The sequence below is a fragment of the Lonchura striata genome, chromosome 7 (genome assembly GCF_050655825.1).
Source record: "Lonchura striata isolate lonStrDom1 chromosome 7, ASM5065582v1, whole genome shotgun sequence".
NCBI classification, from domain to species: Eukaryota; Metazoa; Chordata; class Aves; order Passeriformes; family Estrildidae; genus Lonchura; species Lonchura striata.
Window position 1 is genome coordinate 10811094 of NC_140709.1, and position 21585 is coordinate 10832678.

The 21585-nt window shown below is 39.8% G+C and overlaps 1 protein-coding gene across 1 annotated transcript in view; it reads left to right on the plus strand.

The window, feature by feature from the left end:
• Positions 1–21585, plus strand: part of ADCY5 (adenylate cyclase 5) — a 204570-nt gene that overhangs the window by 146736 nt on the left and 36249 nt on the right. Inside the window, exons 4-8 of the mRNA XM_021526071.4 lie at positions 746–857; positions 1041–1168; positions 4742–4900; positions 5101–5242; positions 14168–14308. Of these exons, the coding sequence (XP_021381746.1) occupies positions 746–857; positions 1041–1168; positions 4742–4900; positions 5101–5242; positions 14168–14308 (682 nt within the window). The remainder of the gene's footprint in view (positions 1–745; positions 858–1040; positions 1169–4741; positions 4901–5100; positions 5243–14167; positions 14309–21585) is intronic.

Here is a 21585-nt window from a genome sequence, read left to right on the forward strand (position 1 = left end):
CCTTTAATTTCTTTTCCAAGTACATCTTGATGGGAATAATCAACTTCAAAGAACAAATCAACCACTGGATAAATGTTCCAATATACAAGTAGAACTTATGATTTTTCTATTTATATAAATGTGTGTACATGTCTACATTTTATTTTGGTTCTATATAGATAAAGTCTGCTGCTTGTTTTACTGAATAGTTTTAAATTTTCCATAATGGCTGGGTTTTGATTGCAAGTCAGTATTTTCCATGTTGTAATTATCAATGAGACAGAATCTTTGTTCAATTTTAAAAAAAAAGCCCACAACCCACTGTTGTCCTTGCAGCACAACATTAATATTGATTCACTGAAATCAGAGAGTCATTAATAATACTTGTGATTCAAATAATTGTGCTTTCAAAACAGTCCAAGCTGCTTTCACAGTGCTTTCCCAGTCCATCTTAGGTGGACCTGTGGTGTGATATCCTTATGTCACAGCTGGCCTCAGCTGGCAAAGTGTGCAATTGTCATTTGGCAGCACATTGGTCATTTTGGGCTTGCAGCCTTACTGGGAGGAGCTCCTGGGTGCTGCAGGTGGGATCGGGGTTGCATCATAATATGCATTAGAGCTGCTCATCTCCTTGTTGCTGTAGGGTGGGACACCCCACAGTCCTTCCTATCCCAGACTTCTACTGTGGAATTTATACTTATACAAATATCAGCAACAGATTTTGTAACACTTTTTTTTGTTGTTGTTTTCCCTCTCTTTTCCCAAGCATCCTCTTTGCAGACATAGAGGGTTTCACCAGTCTGGCCTCCCAGTGCACTGCTCAGGAGCTGGTCATGACGCTGAATGAGCTCTTTGCCAGATTTGATAAACTTGCAGCTGTAAGTTTTCTATCATAATTTTGTTTCCTCTTGTTTTTATTCTCTTGTTGCAAGAATGACATACTGTGCTGGTTCACTGAATTTCTTAAATATTCACTGCCCTAAAAGGCAAGCTATTGCAAGTATGAATATAAGCTGAATGTTTCTTTCTCATTTATTATTATTGTTCCTAATTTTTTTAAGGAGAACCACTGTTTGCGGATCAAGATCCTGGGTGATTGCTATTACTGTGTGTCTGGGTTGCCAGAAGCAAGAGCTGACCATGCACACTGCTGTGTTGAAATGGGAATGGATATGATAGAGGCCATCTCGTAAGTACCATATTCCCCATAGGGAAGCTCAAAACAAATGCAAGTAGATTCTCTTTCCTGTTAGTTCTTCTTAATATTAGGAGCAAAGTAACCAAACCAGAGAACTCTGGCCAGCAAAAAGGGAAAATATCTAGAACAAAAAAAAACCAAAATGCTGTTAAGGTTTGACAGCAGCAAAACAGACACTTGTGTCCATACAGTCATGTGGATATCAGAGCTCAGCCTCTTGATGAGAAAGGCAAATGTTACTGTAATTACTGGAAGTCTCATTCCCAAAGGAGAATTCCAGTGAATTACAGAATTGTGAATTCAGAGGATCAATAATAACTTTATTAAATTTCAGCCATTATTCATTTATGTGTCTTTAAACCAATTTTTTATTCACCTTAAAATTGCTCTGCTAAGGTCTGTCTTATCTAGTTCAATAAATCCTCCTCTATGTATCCCTATGCCAAAAGGGTCAGATTCAAGGCTTTCTGACTTTAGTTAAATTAATTACTGAAATAAAGAATGAAGTTGCTCTGGCACAGACTGGGACAGATTCATGGTCTTTTTCCTTTATTTCCATTTACTTCCACATCTCTATTTTTTTTTTTTTTTTAACATGTGGTGAGTCATTGTCTGCTCCTGAGGTAAGACTAGCAACCATGTTAGCCCAGACCATTCCTGTCTTTAGAGAGTAACAAATAGGAGACCCATATCTAGTTTTATTACGTGGGGGATTACAGACAGTGTTGAATATTGTTTGCATTGTACGTGTGCTTTCACAGGCCAGTTCTTTCGGAATTTGGGAAAGGAAGATTTATTTGGTCATCCTGAGTGTATGCAAGTTCAGTCAGTTTTGGATGGTAGCTGAGCTGACCTTGATATCTACATCATCCCTGCTGCACAGACTCTCCTGCTCTTTCCCTTCTCTTTTGTTTTTTATTCTCTGAAAGCATCTTCTGAAGGATTAGTGGTACCAACAGAGAAGTAGAAGATTTCTCAGCAGTTCTCCTCTTATTCCATGCAATAAATTGATGGAGTTTCCATTCAGCTTGATAAAATCTAGAGGTACCTCCTTTCTAAGCTTGGTACAGTACATCCTTAACCATCTGAATTTCTGCAAGGACATCAATACACACCCAGAGTTTTCAATCTCATTTTCATAACACAAATACACAGGGTGAAAAGCAGTGTTTTCACCCAGGAGACCCAATTCAAAGCACAATATGCAACAATATTCCCTTCCTTTGTATACAGTGTACACTGTCAGGACTTTCTACCTTTTCTTTCCTGGTTTTAAACTCCATTGCTTTGCACAGTCTCCTTTTGGGGTTTGCATGCAATGTGCAAAATAAGAGGAATTGCAAGTAACTAGTTTCCAGTAGCCTTGAAAGAATGCAATTTCTTCCATGAGAGATACAATTATGTAGCAGGTGACAAAGGGTCTTGTCAAACACAAGAAGCAGTAACCCTTAGCCAGCAACTCCACAGAATATTGTGTTCATTGCCCAGTTGTTGGTCTGATGAAATCCAGAGGTCTTCACGTGTTGCTGTGTAATTCCCCATAAGCTGAGTAACACCAGGAAGCCTAGACTTCATTGATGTAACTGCAACCCACCTTACTTGGAATAAACAGAACTGAGGTGCACTCAGTGTTTGTTTACAAATAGCTCTTCAGCAGCCTTTAAAACTTGTTTCCCACTCACTGTATAATGAATGCATTTAACAGTCTTATCTCTTAATAAGTCTGGAAGGTGATTCTGTTCTCACTACCCCTGCTTTCCCTCTTCCTCCCTCCTCCCCTAAGGACCAAGATAAGAGATTTCACAATTAAGGTAACCAATAGCTACTGAATATTTGATTGCAGGTAACAAATAACTACTGAACATTTGATTGCAGACTTCACCAACATTGGGCCCTGCCTGCAGACTGATTTCATCTGTGTCTAATAACAGCAGGGAGTGTTACCCCAGATAGGAAAGACTTCATGAAAATTGTATTCACTGTACCACTGGTATAAATTAGCTGAAAAAAAAGGAAGGTAACAAAGGATATTTCATTTGTCTAAAAAGAATAACCAAACTTGTTTGCTTCAAAGTCTGGACAAAGTCACCTCGTTATTAATGAGTCTACTGAGAAAAGTTCCCTGGTCTTTGTCAGTAAAATGGCTTGGCAGGGAGTGCAGGAGGGGTTGTAGCACCCAGTGGAGGGAGGAACTGCAGCTTTGTTGTTTTTATCAGGTTTATGGGTGCACCTATATTTTTCTTACTCCAACTCCTGTTCCTTACTAGACTGTTGTGTTTGGAGCTCTTTCAGTTCATGAGCCTTTAACACCTTGCCCATATCAGCTTCCTTTACCTGCTAGACAATTTCTGCTGCTTGTTAATAAAAATAATGAATGTCACTTCAGTGAGTAGATAGTGAAACATAAAATAGGGATCATAAGGAGAAAGGAACTCAAAGAGGATAGGAGCTGTTTCAACAAAAAGTCATCTTGGACACTGTTGTAAGGGACATATTGCACTGTTATGAGTGGAGTCCAGAACTGGTCTATCTTTATTCATTCAATTTCATTAATAACTAAAGCATAAATATTAGGACTGTGTTGATATTAGGGAGTAGGGAGGACTTACCTATCCAGATGATGTTATCTAGAAAGGACTGGATGAACCTGAAAACTGAGATTGAAATCTGATAGATGTAAAGTACTTCCTTGCTGCAAGGAACTTACTACCCAAAGGAAGGGACAGTGGTATATGATGTAGGTGAATTTGCCTGTGAAGCATGGATGTTCTGGGAATGATGTGACTGGCAATAATGAGAAGCAGAGTTGTTCTGAAGGCCTCATCAAGGCTTTTCCCTACCCACACTTCTAAATATATTTCTCATGTGAACAGCTCTTGAAGTTAACTTTTGCCCTAAAGGGGAAAATCCACAAAGTATTCCAGCAGTCTTTTTGGGAGTAAGCAGAGCATCCAAAACCTCATTACATTCAGAACTTGAGTATTTGTAGCTGCCTCTTTGGAGTTACTGCAATAGATGTGGTTCTCTGGTTTTACTGCTATAAGGCCTGTTCAAGATTTCCAGTTTCAGTGGGGTATTTCACACACATATCATATTTCATCTGTGGAAGAGTTGATGCTTGGTGCCATACAGACAAATTAAGATCTCTGAAATCATTCCCTTTTTCTCTTTGCAACATGCTATTACTCTTAATGAGGCCGAGTGCTGGCAGGTTATGTCCAGCTTTGGTATGGAAATCAGAGACCAGCACTTAATCCTTTTACTGCCCCAGAGATGATTTTTTAATGTGTTCTCAACTTGATCCTGAGTTCAGTGTACATGGATTTACTCCAAGAGCTCCATGTTCTAATTAGGGCTCTTCTTGGCCAGCCTGGCCATCCAAGAGCAGTACAGCTCGTCCAGTTTTGTTCTGTTGTCCTGTTGATGTGGATGAGCTGCACCATGTGTATCTGTGAATAATTTAAGGATCATTATGGATTTTTGTGCTCTGGATGCAAGTTTGTGCTGCTGGCTGCAGTCCTTCAGTTGTTAGTAAAGGCCCTTCTCCCCCATGTCTCTTTGCAGACTGGTCCGTGAGGTTACGGGTGTGAATGTCAACATGAGGGTCGGAATCCACAGTGGGAGAGTTCACTGCGGGGTCCTGGGCCTCAGGAAGTGGCAGTTTGATGTATGGTCCAATGATGTCACATTAGCCAACCACATGGAAGCAGGGGGCAAAGCTGGGTAAGTTGCTTCATCCAAGTTGTTGTGTTTATCCATTAAACTCCCACACTAAATGTGTAAGAGTAGTGGCATGGCTAAATCAAATGGGGTTTATTGCTTGCTTGTTCCAGTACATGGAACCCATCCCTGACAGGACCTGGCTTTTTAGGTGATCTCTTATCAGAGTCTACAAAACTTGCTTGTCTTTTGTCTTATTCAAGGCGTATCCACATAACAAAAGCAACCCTGAACTATCTCAATGGAGACTACGAGGTGGAGCTGGGCTTCGGAGGGGAGCGCAACGCTTATCTGAAAGAGCACAGCATTGAGACCTTCCTGATTGTGCGGTGCAGCCAGAAGAGGGTAAGACCAAACAAACTAATGCAGGCTTAGGTACCTTTCACAACTTGATGTCTCTGACACACCAAAGTAGAGCCTTTATAGATGAGACAGTTGATATTCAGTGGCAAAAATTCATGTTTCTCTCTCCTCTTCCTGAACTTTTATGTGCATAGAAGGGAATAGCCACCATCTACAAAGGTGTCTGCATTGAGCGCTTTCTAATTCTTTCAAAGAAATTGTCCTCAGTTGTCTTCAAAATCATGTTGAAAAACGTTGTTAATATAGATATGTATTTCATAGAAGTCCTTAAAGGCATAGATTACAACCACAAAGATCTCGTCTCTGTTCAATTATAGCAGAGGTGATTTTGTCTGCCTGCTCACCAGATGAATGAACATGAAGATTAGAGCAGTTCCTATCATTGCTTTTCAGCCTCTCTTTCTGAAGATGAGAAAAACTGGTCCACTGTAATGACTGATCATCATTGTGACAGTAAGATGAGATCATACCAACTGTGACATGGGTCAGGCTGCACAAAATAAGGCTGAGGGCATTACTGACTTGAACTTGAATCAAGTCAAACTCAAGTGGATGTCAGCCGGTAAATCTCCTTTTTGTGACACTGCCAATAGCAAATTATCACTAGTTTGTATTATTTTTAAAAATGGTAGACTGAAATACTAGAAAAGGACCTTTTTGATCTAGTTGAGTATAGCCAATAATATTTCTCTTAGTAATTTCTGCACTGTAGCCCCTACTTTGCTATTCATAGAGTGGGCAAGCATATACAGATTGGCCTGAATTGAAAATAACTTCATGTGTTTTTTTAATCTAAAATAAATTAAACCTTCCCACATCTATAAATATGACTACCATGAGATTAAGTGAATTAGTGTTTGTGACATGTTGCAACAGCATGGTTGATTTGAATAACCAACACCTGTACAGAAAGACTTTGCTACCATTGCCTCATTTCCTGAGGGAATGGAAGCCTCAAATCTCCTTAATAGATATTGTGCAAAAATTTCCAAGAAAATCCCTTATCATCTGCTAAAGAGAGAAGCTGATGTTTTGGTCTCTATCTGTTCATAAAATAAATCTCATTAACAATTGTCAATCATCAAAAGAGGATTAGAACTTGTGGTGCAAGATTATTGTTCCTGAGTATCACTGCCTGTCAATGAGCCAGCTGATGTTTTAGGTATCTAAGTCACTTCCTCTTTGCTGGGCAGATTTAAGAACATAAGCCAAAATACCCTTGTGGTTAGACCCCCATCTCCTGGAGTAGAGAGCCTATACTAACTCTTAAATACTGCAGTGACCAGGTTGTCTGCATGTTCTTGTGGAGAAGCAAAAGTTTCTCTGGAGAGAAGACAAAGATATAAGATCAGGATTCTGCTGCTTGCAAGTGTAGACAAAAAAACCTCAGAAACAGACACTTCAGAGTGCTTGGCACCTGACTTCATTTCTGAACACAAGATGTATTTTGAGTAGGAATTTGGGTAGAGACTCATAAGAGATGTGGATTCCATTCCAGATATAGGTTTTGAGGAACTTGCCATAGGAAAATAAAATGGACCATTCTTTCACTCCTTTATATGTTTTTATTGCAGCTCTGTTATGTAGTGTAGCCCTTAGCTGAAGTCTCTGAGCACTACTATAATGCTGCTGTTACGTGCTGCATCCCAGACTAGCTAAAAATTGGGACATTTGGATGACTTATGTAATTACTGGGCTAAACTGAGACATAAAAAAAGCAGCTATGCAGTGTCATGGGTATTAGGTGTTTGGAGTTTGAGGAGTTTCTGGTTTGCCCATATTGCTGCAATTTTTCTGCTCTCATAGCTATTTTTTATCTCTTTGTGAATAGTTTCATAGAATCATAGGAAGCCTTGGATTTGAAAGGATCTTAAAGATTATCTTGTCCCAACCTCCCTGTCAGGGCAAGGACACCTTGCATTAGACCAGGTTTCTCAAAGCCCATCCAGCCTGGCCTTGGACACTTCCAGGGATAGGACATCCACTAGAAAGGAAAGGAAAAAGTAAAAGAAAAAAGTAAACTGAAAGGAAATTCTTGACAGTAAAGAGAAATTCTTGACAGCCTGTTCCAGTGTTTAAAGATCTCTCCCTGTTAAATCTCATTTTCACAAAATGTGAGAAAAGCTTTTGCCCACTGTCAGTTCAGTCAGTCTTGAACTTTTTGCCTGATGGCAAAGAAAGTTCTGGTACTTTACTTTTGCCTTTCATTTCTGCTTGATTTTAATGACTTCTTGTGATGTATTTAGCCAGGTTTTCAGTTCATTCTGTTCCAGTAATGGCCATAAAATGTTCACCTAACTTAGTGAAGAGTTGCTGTGAGTTGTGTCTGGGTTCCTGCTGTCCTTGCACATAAGGCCTGGCATTAGCATTGACCTGAGAGCAGATTCAAGTAACTGCCTGAGCTGTTCCTCAGCTCACACAGCAGAATTATCTGGATACCTGGTTCATCAGTCCCACAGCCATCAAAACCCAACAACCCCTTGAGTTTTGATAAATAGATAAAATATAAGGGTATGTGTTCTGTACCCTTTCTGCTTACTGCTGCCATGGGTAACCACAATTTTGAATTTTCTGTCTTTTTTATTTGTTTAACTTTTTCACTGTGTTAATTCCATTTCTTGGGCACAGAGTAAGTGGGAGGAACATCTATCTAATATTTTTGTTCCAGGAACTGAAAATAGATTCTTCTTTGAAATTTCTTTTTTCCTTTTTAAAAATACTATTAACTGGAATAGAGTCAGTGCAGTTTTAGGAGGGGAAAAAGCTAGATTCTTCTTTAATAATATTGCTAGACCTGAAAATGTAGTCCTTGTTTTCTGTCTGATACACAGGAGAGTTGCTTTCTATTAAAAGGGAACAAAATGCAAAGTTTTAAAATCCAGCCTTTTTGGATTTTTTTTTTTCCTCATCTTTACCTCTAGGTCTGCTTTCACCTTTCTGTTTACCCTGTCCTGTGATTCTTCTGCCTTCATGGGTGAGCACTTGCCTGAGAAGCATATAGAAAGATGAAATTAGCAGGTTCTGCCATAAAGGTCTGTTGAATCTTTTTCGGTGGTTAGTTTGCTCCCATTAGTGCTAACACTGGGCTGTTCTAAGAGCTGGGTTGCTCTGGTTGTCTGTCAGCAATTGTATCCCCTCTCCCTCTCCTTTCTTCTCCTGAGACAGATTCTTCTAATGTTTTCACACAACAAAGAGACAAGCACAAGCTCTCATATTTTCTTGTTCCTCAAAGCAAACCTTTGCTTTTTGCAAAGTTGGATTATCTCAGTGTCTTCTATTTATTCTGTGATGAACTAATGTGATTCCTGATACTGAAATGAAGTTTCTGTCTGTGATCTCTAAGGGAATTATGCATTTTGTACACTTAAGTGTCTCAAGTTCCATTTCTACCATGTTAGTCATCAAATGTTGGGTACTAATACTCCTTTTCTTTGTGTCTATCAAATACACCTCTGCTTCTCTTGTTAGCCAAATCCATCATTGCTCACTTGTTGCCAGGTGAGATAAGAAAAATATTCAACCAAATCTGCCCTGAGAGTAGTAACATAGTAACTCTGCTAGTAACTTTCATCCAGACTAATACCTCCTTATTCAACACTGTCTCTTGCCATTGCACTAGAAACAAGCTCTTTTCCCAGCTTCGTATTCCCCATCTGTCTTAGCCCTTACTCTCCAACACAGCACTCTGTCAAAGGCTCTGTGGAAGAAACAAAGCCAGTGAGAGCTGCTGCATTTTTTTACTCTTTAGAAAAACTTGGATTCAAGGCTGTTAATCCAAACCCAGCATTTGCTGGTCTACAAGCTCTGTGTCATGATCACTGACTAAATAGTTATTAAAAATATCTTACCAGAACTGACATGGAATTTGGCAGTTTTCCACAGATCTGGAATGGAGGTTGTCTTTCTGACTTCAGCACATCACACTTCAAGTTTTGCTTCCAGACATGGTTTTGTGGGACTTGGCAGTGCTGTATTTAATGATCTTAAATGCATTCTAAATTATTCTATAATTCAATGTTTTCCATTTATAACCTTATGCTTATGAGCCTTCTTCCCTTTTGCCTCTACTGTAGTAGTGATTACCTGGAAAAAAACAATCTGCTCCTTTGTTCTACAGTAATGAAAAACTGTAAGTTTCTGTTATCCTCACATGGTATAGGGTGATTTGCACAGGGTAGCTTTGATTCTTATCCAATTAATTTTCACAGTCATTTGGATGTGTATTTCTAATGGACTTAATACATTAGCATGGTAGAAATACAGGAATTCTCCAAGGAGATGTTTGCCTTTCTTCCTTACTGGCTTCATTCTTTGCCCAAAAGTCTGTATTTCTAGATAAACAGGAATTTATCAGCTAGAATTACTAAAACTGTTGCCCACATTTTAGTGATTCCCAAACTTAACCCCTAGGCATTGCAATGACCTGCAGAACAATTTCTTTACCCTTCTACAGAGTGGTTTTGTTTTATCCATGGTTTTCAGCTTACCCTGCAGACTGTAGCATTCATATTGCTTATCTCTGGTCCTCCACCTTCACAACTTTTATATCTGCCTTTCTGAATCTTATTCAATACAGTTGTCCCAGTCATTATTGCTATCTTATCACTTCTCTGATATTCTTACAATACTCCATTTACTTATTCCCAGTTCTTGTGCTGCCCAAGTTTCTGGTGTCTGTACAGGAGTGTGTCACTCGGTGGTTGTTGCTCGCTTTCTGCTCTTCTCTGAGATCAGGTGCTGCACTAATTTGCAGAACCATCACACCTACTCTTCCCAGCACTTCAGAGCTTTACTCTGAGAAGAGTGGAAAAGTGTGTGTTTGGAGGAGTGGGAAAAAGACCTTAAGAGGAATTCGATTTTAACAGCACATAGTTTTACAGTTAGTTTTATCATCCTCAACATTGTCACAAATCTAGGGGAATGCTTTGCTTTGGACACGAGAAGAAACAAAATGTGCCTGCAAACAGATGAGCGATACTGCTGACCAAACAACTGTGCTGAGTGCACAAAGTTTCTGCAAAGGGAAAAGATGTTTATTTTTTCTAATGTCTTTCAATTGATTACACTTGGGTGTTTCTTTTAACAATAGCAGGTACACACCAGTTTCAGAAAGGATTGTTGATGGTGGCCTTAAAACAGCTCAACAAAACTTTGGCTGTAACTCCTAGAAAAACAATTCTCATTCTTTTCTAAATAGCACCCTGGAATTCCGTCCAGCTGAAGAAACAAAATGGTCCTTTAAATGTTGAGCATGTGACTCTCCTAAAACACAATCAATCTAATGTGATGACTCCTCAATTTAACACATTTAATCAGAGCTCAGCAGGGTTCCACTCATGTAGATTTATGAAGGCAGTGCTTTGGAGCATGTAACACCACCAGGAACATCATGCACATGTCAGAAGGACTTCAAGAAAATTTAAATTATATGTAGCTAAATCTGATTGGGTCAATCCATAATCGGATTTCACTGTTGCACTGATAGTGATCAATGTGTTGGAAAATCCTATCAAACACACACTAAAGAAGTAGCAGGCATTCTTGATTCAATTGGTAACTACAAGAAAACCCCAGCTCTTTCTGAAGTTTTGCTGTAGCATTACTGTAGCTCAGTGTGTGGGAACTGGTGGTGTGGTGGGAACACAATAAAACCCCTGGGAATCAGATTTACAGTCTCTTTGTGAGTCCAGATTTGAAAAGTTCCCACAACGGCTTTCTGGAGTTTAGCCACCTAAAATCTGAAAAACTCATTGCTGTCAGAAATTTTGCACCTTCTGCTCTTGTTGGTAGTACCTGTAATGAGTAGGATTGAAGGGTATCACCACTTCTCTTTCTTTATTCTTCTTTTCCAGTCTTGTTATGCCTTAGGCAGCCTTGTGTGCAAGTTGTCCTTATGCTGTCACTTAGCCAGGAAGAAACAGAGGAGGCATCCTCATAAATTTCCACAGAGGAGCTGTGACCCATCTAATGCTTCATTTTTAGAGTTTGTTATTTTCATCACCCACTGAACAAGTTATTTTGCAGAAAATAAATTATCTCAAGTTTTTAAAGCAACATGTTTTATTTTTTCTTTAATAAGTGTTGATGTTAACAGTAAAGTCCTATTATTCAAGATGATATAGTAGGACATTATGTAACATGGAAAAGCAGAAGTGCACTGTGCTTGTGTTTTAATCTAATGGGAAATATTGCTGAAACATCGTCCACAATCCAGTGGAAACTTCCTATAAGAGGTGGGGGGGAAATAATGCCAGAGTTCATGAAGCCATGGAAAATTTATGGTGCCTGACCTCATGGTTAGAAACAATCTCAGAATTACATGTTTACCCATTTTCCTGTTCTTACCTCAATCCAGATGTGCCATAAATATGTATGAGGTCATTAATTTCCTTCAAATTCATCAAGCAGTCCTTCAGACTCACTAGCACTTGCAGCAGGTATGAGGATCACTCATGGGCTGAGAGGGGTAGTATGTCTTCATGGACTTTGGCATTAAAGCTTCTCTCAAATTCTAACCAAATTTACTAACTCATGGGGCAAAAACCTGCTTAATAACACTTTTATCATCTGTTGATGTAAAGGCATTTGTAAAATAACCAAATAGTTTTGCTTTTATGGGTCCCCAGCCTAGTTTCAACATCTGAGGTTTTTTATTCCATTTGGTTTAAAACCCTCCCCTTAGTTGGAATAAAATGGATTGACAGTGTCACTTCTGTTATTGAAAAACAATATCTATTTGCTTGGAGATAATGAAACTGTATTTCCTAGCAGCTTTCTGGCATCACATCATAAAAGAAGCATAACTATGAAAAAGATTGCATAAGTGAAAAAAGCCACAAGAAAGTATTACAAATTATGGCAAAGAGTATAAAGAGCAACAAGTCTTAAAAAACAAAACCTCAAACCAGCTCAAATCTGGACATCAAGATTTCATCACATTAATGTATTTTTAGAAATATTTAAAAGATGTGTCTCCTGGAGGTTATCCAGTGGCTCTGTCATGGTTACTCATGTGAAACTCAGCCGGTGCCAAGTGCTGGAATTTTCAGGTTTTGCAGATGAACCAGTGGTGTGTTCAATGGGAAGAGGTGATGTGGGAGGCACTTGCTGTCCTGGGGGCATCCATGTGGGAGCACCTATGGCTCTCCCGACAGTCATCCCGCTCCCACACGGGTTCCTCATGTACCTACACTTGTCACCCTGGCTGGGTGGTCTTTGCTGGCACCCTGGAGCTGCAGGATGCCAGCTGTCACGGGGTCAGCTGGCAGTGGGGCACAGGGCTCCTGTCACAGGTGGCCCCATGTCCCCAGCCCGTGGCCATGAAACTGCAGCCCCACGTGCTCTGCAATGTTGGGTGCCCATGTGGTGAGCTGTGGTCTCGAGGGAAATGTTGTCATTGTAGCTGTCTCTTCCTTGCAAGGAGAGAGGAGATGATTTCCCATGCTTGTCAATCAGGCAGCTTTCTCCAGCACTGAATTTCAGCAAGCCTTTTAAAATTTCCTTTTAAAAATCCTAATTTAAGGCAGCATAGCACTTGACATTTAACTCTGTGGTTACCATGGAGATAAAACCAGGTATTTTGCAAACTCCTGAGAGGTACAAGTTACCCTGAATAGTGGGGAATCAAAATAAATAGATATGGAATGCAGACTCCAGGCAAGAAAAGCAGCAGACCTACTTGTATTGTCAAATAACACTTGAACCAAAATTCTACAGCTGAAAGCAATGGAGGCTTTCTTTTTAAATAACTCATTTGTCTGTAAATCAAAAATTAACTGTTAAGTCTGTTTTCTTCTCTTAATATCATTGAAGCAGCAATTCTTTCAAAAGTTTAATTTCTCAAGTAATGAACAACAAGCTATACCTTCTGCATTTTCAATCTCTCTAGAGTTTGTCTTGTTTTAAGCAAGTAATTGCCACCCCTCTGCCTTCTGAGTCGGTGCAGGTAAATCACACAATCCTCCCTGAGCCAGTCTGCAGTGCAGCCCTTGCTAGAGGGACTTCTGTCCACAGAACACATTCCATGTGGAAACCTGCCTGTCTTTTTGGCTAGAGACTATATTCAAAATAAGGAACTAATCTGCCCATTGTTGAGCCTAGTTTCATGTTGCACTTCTGTGCTCTTGAAATTGGCACTGAGCTGGAATGAAACCTGTCTGACAGATCCTGTGCTAACCTCACAGTAAGCTCCTATTACAGCCAAGAGGCAAAGCCTTGATAACAAAATCAAAGACCTTGTCCAAACTTCAGGAGAATTAGTGTCAATGTCAAATTGGAAGGTAGCATTAGTTGGGAAGACCATTTTGTCACATTCTGCAGTTTCATTACCCTTAACATGAGCACAATGTGTAAAATTTACATGCTTTCCTTAACATGTCTGGGAATTTGCTCTTGCAAGTGTGGAAAATTATTTGCTTGTGCCTATAGAGAAAGGTGTCCTCATATTCCCATAGCTTCAAGGAGCTTCTAGGCTCCTGTTCTTCAACCAAATCACATTGTCTGACATTTCTCTTCTAGATGTAATTGCTACTTTGCTTTTTGAGGACCCTCTGTGTAGTATCTCAGCTTGGAGCTGCAATTTTATATCTGAAATTATTCAGTTTGATTCAATTTGCTAATAAAGAAAATGGATGTCTCCATTTTTAAATACTCCCCATGTTTACACAGGTTATGGTGGTTGTTCAGTACAAGTAAAGGAATAAAATGATGGGCACCACTTAAAGTGTTCTAAAAATACGAGAAAGAGACAATGACTGGGACTGCTTCTGATCAGTGACTGCTTCATAGAGTTCAAAGTGCAAAACCAGCTTTTGGAGTGAGAGATCAGAAGTGAGAGATGCTTGGAAAATGACTGTTGTGTAAATGTTTGAAAATGTATTATGCATTTCTCTCTGGTCTGTATTCCAGAAAGACGAGAAAGCCACGATAGCCAAGATGAACCGCCAGCGTGCCAATTCCATCAGCCATAACCCGCCACACTGGGGCGTTGACCGGCCCTTCTACAACCACCTCGGGGGCCACCAGGTCTCCAAGGAGATGAAGAGAATGGTAATGCCTTGCTTTATGGACATTAATTTATTTTCTTCTTAATATGGTGTGATATATTCCTCCAGCTTTGTCTGAAGGTTTTTACAGCCCCCGAGGGTGTTTTCCAAAAGGGGGTGGAAAATTCGACTTTGACTCCAGAAATAACAATTATCGGTACATCTGGAGGTGAGTGATTGTGAGATGAGGCACAGGGTTGTTTGAGAGAGGAATGGAGGCTGAATGGCACAAAGAAGGCTCTTTTGTCTGACTTGTCCCACATTCTGAACACTCATCCAGGCTCTGTGAGAAGACGTGATTATCTGCAAAAGCTGCTCCATAACCCAGGCATTCAAGAGGCATCTGGCACACATTTCCATTAGCTCAGTACCTGCAGAGGTTTCTGGCTTGCATTGTCACAGGCAGGTGCTGTTCCCCTCTCTGTGTGCTCGTGGAGCCCCAAGGATGTCACTGCCATGTTTAATGCTGGAAAATACATCCTCAAGTACATGGATTAATTGGCCTAAGGTAGCAGGCATCTTCATTTATTTCTTGTACCTTTCACAGTCTTTCTAAAGCAAAATGAACAAGTGCTAATTACCAGTTCAGTTGCACTGAGAGGTCTTTTATGGCTCATTTTACATAAAAGGTGTAGATGATATCTTTGTTTTCTGCAATAAAGATTAAGAAGATAGTTTATATTATAGTGGCTGTTTTTAATAATAATAGAAATATTTGGCACCTCTATAATTGCATACATAATCAGATTGTTCTGTAACCTTATTTATGCTGTTTTGACCCTTCATGCACAGTCAAAAGTGTCTATTTTTTTACTCACTTTGTTGTCTATAGCCAAAGTTCTGCTCCAGGTCACCAAAGCCTTTACATATTTAAAAAAATTTATAAACATGAGATTCAATCCCACAGTTTAAAATTTTGGGCATAGATATAAGAAACTACATATGGTACTTCTAAAGGGGAATGCTGACACATTTATTAGTAGTTGGAGCTAATATTATTCAATCTTAATATTATTTTACAGTGCTAAACCAAATTTCTTAGTAATAGTAATGTTTCTTTCATTTCTCAGATCTCCAAATGCAGGCTTCTGACATGAGCATACAGATCAGTGGAACTGTGCATTTTTTATGTGGGCTTTTCAATACGGTGTGCTCAATAGGCATGACATTATTAGAAGAGACTAATCACACTAGCACATAATTATAATTATAAGTTTCTTTGAATAGCTTTTAAGGGGTTCTTGAAGCCTCCTGTTCAGAAACAAGGTGTATGCATGCCAAATGGTATTATGCTTCTTGGTGTTAATTACAGTTTGCCGTGTCTAGCTGGTTGTTCAGTTGGAAAAACATAATTATTTATTGAAATACCAAGCTGAGTCCCAAAAACTTCACTGCCCCTCACTTGTAGGAGGAAAGACTTACTTTTTTTTTTCCTTATCTTGAGCCTTTCACTGTAATGCTATTTACCTTCTTGAAAATTCAGTAGCTCAGAAAGTCTCTTTTACTCAATCTGCCTTTTGTATTAACTCTCTTTTGAGAAGCTGATGTTGTATGCATCAGGCTGTTTCTTGAAAACCAGCTGAAACCTGATTCACATGTATTATTTTCAGCTAGACTTTTTGTTGTTCTTATGGACTTTTTTTTAAAATCTGTTGTTTATAGATTTACAGACCTATTATGTTTGAGAGGCATTAGTGAAAATGCAAACATGCTCCCCATGGTCTCCCATTTTAATAGCTGCTGGATGGACATTTTAATGATTAAAACACAGGACCAATTTCTCCATCTCCTGTCTCAAGTCTGTCTGTGTTAACTTCTAATTTAAATATGCTTTTTTTTTGTACCACCCAGCTTTGCACAGTGCTTTGTAATCTGTAACACTGTGTTACATGTAGGCTGTATGTGCTTAATGCATGCAGAGTGCGTGCTGGCTGCAAACTGCCTGCTCAGAAATACAAAATGCAGAGAGACAGAAGGGGAGCAGAACTACAGAGGCTATTATCTGTGCTCCTCTGGGATGACATGTCATTGATCTTGGTAAGCAGCACCAGCCCTCAAACCTCCTGAAAATGTGCTTTTGTTCCACATCACTCACCTTTCCCCAGACCTTTTGCATGTTGTTATACATAGTCTTTCTTCTTGGAAGCTGTGAACATGGAAGCTTGGATTAGTCAAAGTATTATGCCAAAGGTGAACAATGCAGCATTGCCTTTTTCTTCAAGACCTGGAGCTCCTTAGCTCTGTCATTTCAAAACAGGTATTTATAAGGGTAATTGTGAGATAGTCCTCAGGCAGGAGCCAGGTGATATTGCAGTGATGTGCAGTTCCATTATATTAATGTGTAGATATGAATACATTTGTGTGCAGGAAATAATACAGATGGTTATGAAGGGCACTGGGTTTTATCACAAATATAAAACATTTTGCATCTTAAAGACAACCATATTTTCAGAAAAAAAAAATAGAAGCAGTTTTTTTGTGGCTCTACTTACAATTCCCTGAAAGAGAATATTAAAGTTCCCTGAATTGCATTTTTGGGAAGGCACTGTTATATTTAATAGTAAACAGAATTATTTTGGCCATTTTTCTTTCCAGTGAATGCTGGCTCTGGTAGCTGTCTCTATTCTTAGGCTATATTAGCAGTAGTCTGAGAGGAGATGCATTAGCATCAAATGTAGCCCTCTATTCCTTTTTTCCTCCTCCTCCACTTTTGTCAGACCATTTCCATGTGCTGCCATGTCTGGGCACATCAGCAGTGCAGCTGGTGGGGTTTGTGTGGCATGGCAGCGTGGGCAGTGCATGGGGAGGCCTTTGGTCCCTGCTGCTCTCCATGCTGTGGCTTGGACCTTAACCTGCACCAGGGCCAGCAGATTTTTCACCATGTTTCTAGTTGAAGTTTTTCCCTTGTGCACACAGGAGTTTTTCCAGACACTTGCACGTATGAATAAGATAAATTATCCTGCATATGTTCATGTGGTGGTTATCTAAAATGTCCTGGAAAAGAGGGAACTTTCCTACTCCTACCCTGGCCAACTGGGGCCTGAATCAAGAGGTTGCAACAGTGTCACCTCATCCCATCCAGCACTTTCTTTGTGCACTGGTCTTCTCTCCAGACCATCAGAAATCTTTCATTTTCCCTTCCCATTGCTTAGCAGTGGTCTTCCTTGCCCTGCAGAGCCTCCAGGGAGGCAGCAGCCCAGAGACATCAATGTTGCTGATGCTGACCTCCATTAGCTGGTGCAGGAGGCACAGCCCTGAGCAGACTGGTGAATGTCAGAGGAAGGTCAGACCCAAATGCCCAGAGCTGGCAGCCCCTGCTGGAGCCCTGCTCCTGGGAGCCCACGGTGCTGCAGGGGCCGGGGGCACGGGGCAGCTCGAGGGCTGCCCCATGGCCAGGGGAGCCTGACCAGGGTCAGCTTGTGGCTGTACACAGAGCAGGGACAGAGCCACAGCCTGGCAGAACAGCAGAGCTGCTTTCTATTTTTATTGCTTTTTACAGCTTGTCTTCTCCTTCCCTAAACACAAGCAAACAGTCCAGCACCAGTGATGGTATCTCTCTGGAAATGGAGATGTTTGTGCTGCTCATTGCCCCAAGTCTCCATACACAGCCTTGTCCTCCCCACTGTCTCTCTAGTCCAGTTTGTAATTTCAAGAGGGTCAGAAATAAGTGGACTTAAAAGCATTTGAGAGTACAGGTATATTTATAGCTTTAACAATATTTATATACCACTGAGAAATACTTTGCTTTTCCCAGTATATATTTCAGAGTGCTTTTATAAATATTGATGAATTTTAGACTCCTGGAAATAATACTCATGTCTCAGTTTTCATCAGCAAAACAAAATTGCTATTAAAGAAAAACCAATTTGGGGATTGTAGTTGACTCTAAACTGAAAGAGGTTTGTTGTAAACAGCAATAAAAAGGGAAATGTTGATACTTTCCAAAATTACAGGGCTGTTCTAGATGACAAATTCTTTTCTTGCATCTTTTACTCTGCTCAACATTATTAAGTTTGTATCCAGAGAAGCACATCCAGTTTGGGATTACAATAATTTAGGAGATGTGGATGAATTAGAGATAATCTAGTGGACAAAATTTCAAATTAGCAGAATTTCAACAGTGTCTCCTCTGAAAGTATAGAAATATTGTGTTTGCTCTAACCTATAAGGGAGAAGACTGATTAGAAATAAAAGTCTTCAAATAAAGGAACATTTATATCGACAAAAAATAATGATAAATCATTCTCCATTACTGTAAAGGGCAGGTTTAAAAATAATCATATTAATTTGCTGAAAGGAAGGTCTAAGATAAGAAAAAAACTTATATGCAAGGAAATGGCTGTATAAGAAGCTTGTGAAATCCCTGATTTTCCTGAAAAATTTCTAATTATTTTATTCAGGGCTTTTAAGTCTGGAGTGGCTTCACAAAATCCTTTGCAAATATTGAAAAAATAAAGTCAAAATGAATCTATTAGGAGAATGTATAGGGAATAAATAATATATGAATAATATGAGATACATGTAAAGATTTTAGAAAGTTTCAGATCTAGGCTGCATGGAGCTTCATGCCATCTATCTCCCCCCTTTGTACAGGAGCCAGCTATAACCCCAGCATTGCTGACAGATGCTTGCCTAGCCCTTGTTTAAAGACCTGAAAGGATGGAAGGTCTTGCTGGGCATTCTCTTCAACAGTTTTATGATTTTTCTTGATGTTTTACTTCACATGTCCTCACTTCAGTTTGAAACCATGGTGCGGCATGAGCTATTCACAGTAGATAGAAGACAGTTTAATTTCCTCTCCTTTAGAATTATCTTCTCTGTGGTTGAAGATGATTACCATGTCTTGCACAGCTCTGATTCCCTCATCAAGTTTGTTCCCCAGTTGGTGCTTTCCAGCCCCGTGGTTGTTCTGGCTCCCACTGAGCACTGAACCATTTCACTGGTGAGAGAGAGTGTCCTCGCTGAACCCAGCACTCATCCTGAGGTTCTATTAATCAGGGAATCACAGAATGGCCTGGGATGAAAGGGACATTAAAAACCATCCCATTCAACCCCCTGGTTGTAGACAGGGACACCTTTCTCTAGACAACTTTCTCAGAGCTCCATCCAATCTGGCCTTAAACAATTCCAGGGAAAGGGCATCCAAAACTTTTCATGTTAGACATTATGTCACAAAATGTCCCTTCAATTCCCTGTACAACAGTACCATGTTGACATTCTCACATCAGGAGTGCTGCCCAGAATATGTTGGACTTTTCTGAGGTCTTATAAATAGACTTGACATAGCCTGATTCTGTCTGGCTTAAAAAAAAAAAAAAAAAAAGGCATTAATTGTGTAATGAGTTCTAATGATCTGTGGGAAGTCCTGCTGTTGGATCTTAAGGCTGCCATGCAGCCATCCCCCTTGTTTTACACTGGCTGCTATGACAGCTTAGCTTGTTTCACTGGTGCATGCTTTGGGGAAGGTTTGCTTCAGAAGCAGGTACCTCTGAGTTGTTACAATCAAATATGAGCAGAGTGGCTAATGGGATTACTGAGTGCCATGTAGATACCTGGCAGATTTCCTTTGATTCTGCAGCTGCTGAAAATGTTTAACATTAGGAAGTCCAGGAACAGAAGGAGGAAGCCCTGAAGATTGCAATGCTGGTTTCAGTCTGACCATGCTTCTGTCATGAGTCTGAGTACAGCTAATGGACCATTTAATTTGCAGTGAAATTGTGTATGAAGTTGATGTTAGTTACAAAGTAAAAAACTGACATAAAATCAAATAGAGATATATGTGTAGGAATTATTACTGCACACAGATGTTAAAGATGCGAGACAAGGTTATTAAAGTGGATCCTGGATATGGCTGGCATGATAAAGAAAGCAAGCTCTTTCAGGTAGGTGCCGCCTGATTCCTTGTGGTGCTGCTCAGAGCTCTGCACATCCTTTGACATGATATTTGATTGCTTGGTGTTTGTTTTCTAATGAAACAACACTCATCTACCAGCAGGGTCATCCAGTGATAAAATAGTTCTTTGTCCTGTTCCCCCTGTTCTAAATCAAACAGTTCTTTGCATTTTGCATTGTAAATACAGCTTGTTTCCTCTCTTTATGTCTCCAAGTTGCCCTTACAATAGATCTTGTTACTTGGAAATCAAAACTGGGGAACAGGTGCCTCAGTGGAACAGATGCCATAGCTGGTTCTGTGCCAATTCTACCTCTTAAATATCAGAAACAATTAAAAATGAAAATAAAAGCTCCATAGGAGAAGTTTTCCTCAGTCAGCTCTGTCAAAGAGAATTGGATTTAAGTCCATGGATTAGGTACTGAGGGTTCACCCTCCTTCGAAAGGTTTCATTTAACTGCCGGCCATCATTATCCTCTTTTCCAGCAATCAACTGCTAAACCTGGTAATTGCAACCCTGACGTCAGCAAAGCTGGACAGGGGCCCCTAGTGGAGCAGAATTTGACCCACTATTTTTTCACTGCTATTGTAGTAATCTAACTCGTAATCAAGCAGGGGAAAACTCTCAAAATCCTTTCTGCTGTAATCTCCACATATTGCTATAGATCTGGGAGGAAATTGTTAGTCCAGTCTGGGTTTTATAGAGCCAATTTTGTTTTAATAGCTCTCAAATACAGCAAGAGGAGGAATCCCATTCAGCAGTTATGCTGTGTAACTGTTTTGGTGCTCACCTGGAAAAAGGGTTTGCTTGATTTATATGATCCATGGGATCTCATATAAATGAGTGGGAGGACAATGTACAGTGCCCAAATTCTCAGAGACTTTGCAGTGTTTTGTATCCTCATCTGCTAGCCTTTTATTCTAGTTGCAATCATCCTTGATTACTTCTTTAAAAGAGGATAAGGATCCCTCTTTTAAAGAACTAATCAATGCAACATCAGATCTGCAGCTGCTGTTAAGAAACCTAGACAGAGTTTGATATTTGCTTGGAAGCCTTGCACTGATAATTTTTCCACCATTCAGTACCCTTTTCTAGAATAAATTTTACTCATATGGGAAAGGTCATTTGGATTGAGACAGTACTAAAATGTGTCAGAATGGTTTTGATTGGGACTAAATTTAGCCTGCAGAAATAATGATATAAATCCCTTTTATTCACAGAAACACTTGCTCTGATGTTCATGGAAGTATTGCACAGGTGGATTTGTGGCACTTCCCAGAATGATTTCCAAAGCTTCCTCAAGCAGGCAGTAAGGCAATGCTGACATTTGCCTTAATGTCAAAAGGCTGCAGGTCAGCAGGTTTGGATCTGGGCTTCAGAGATGGTGAGC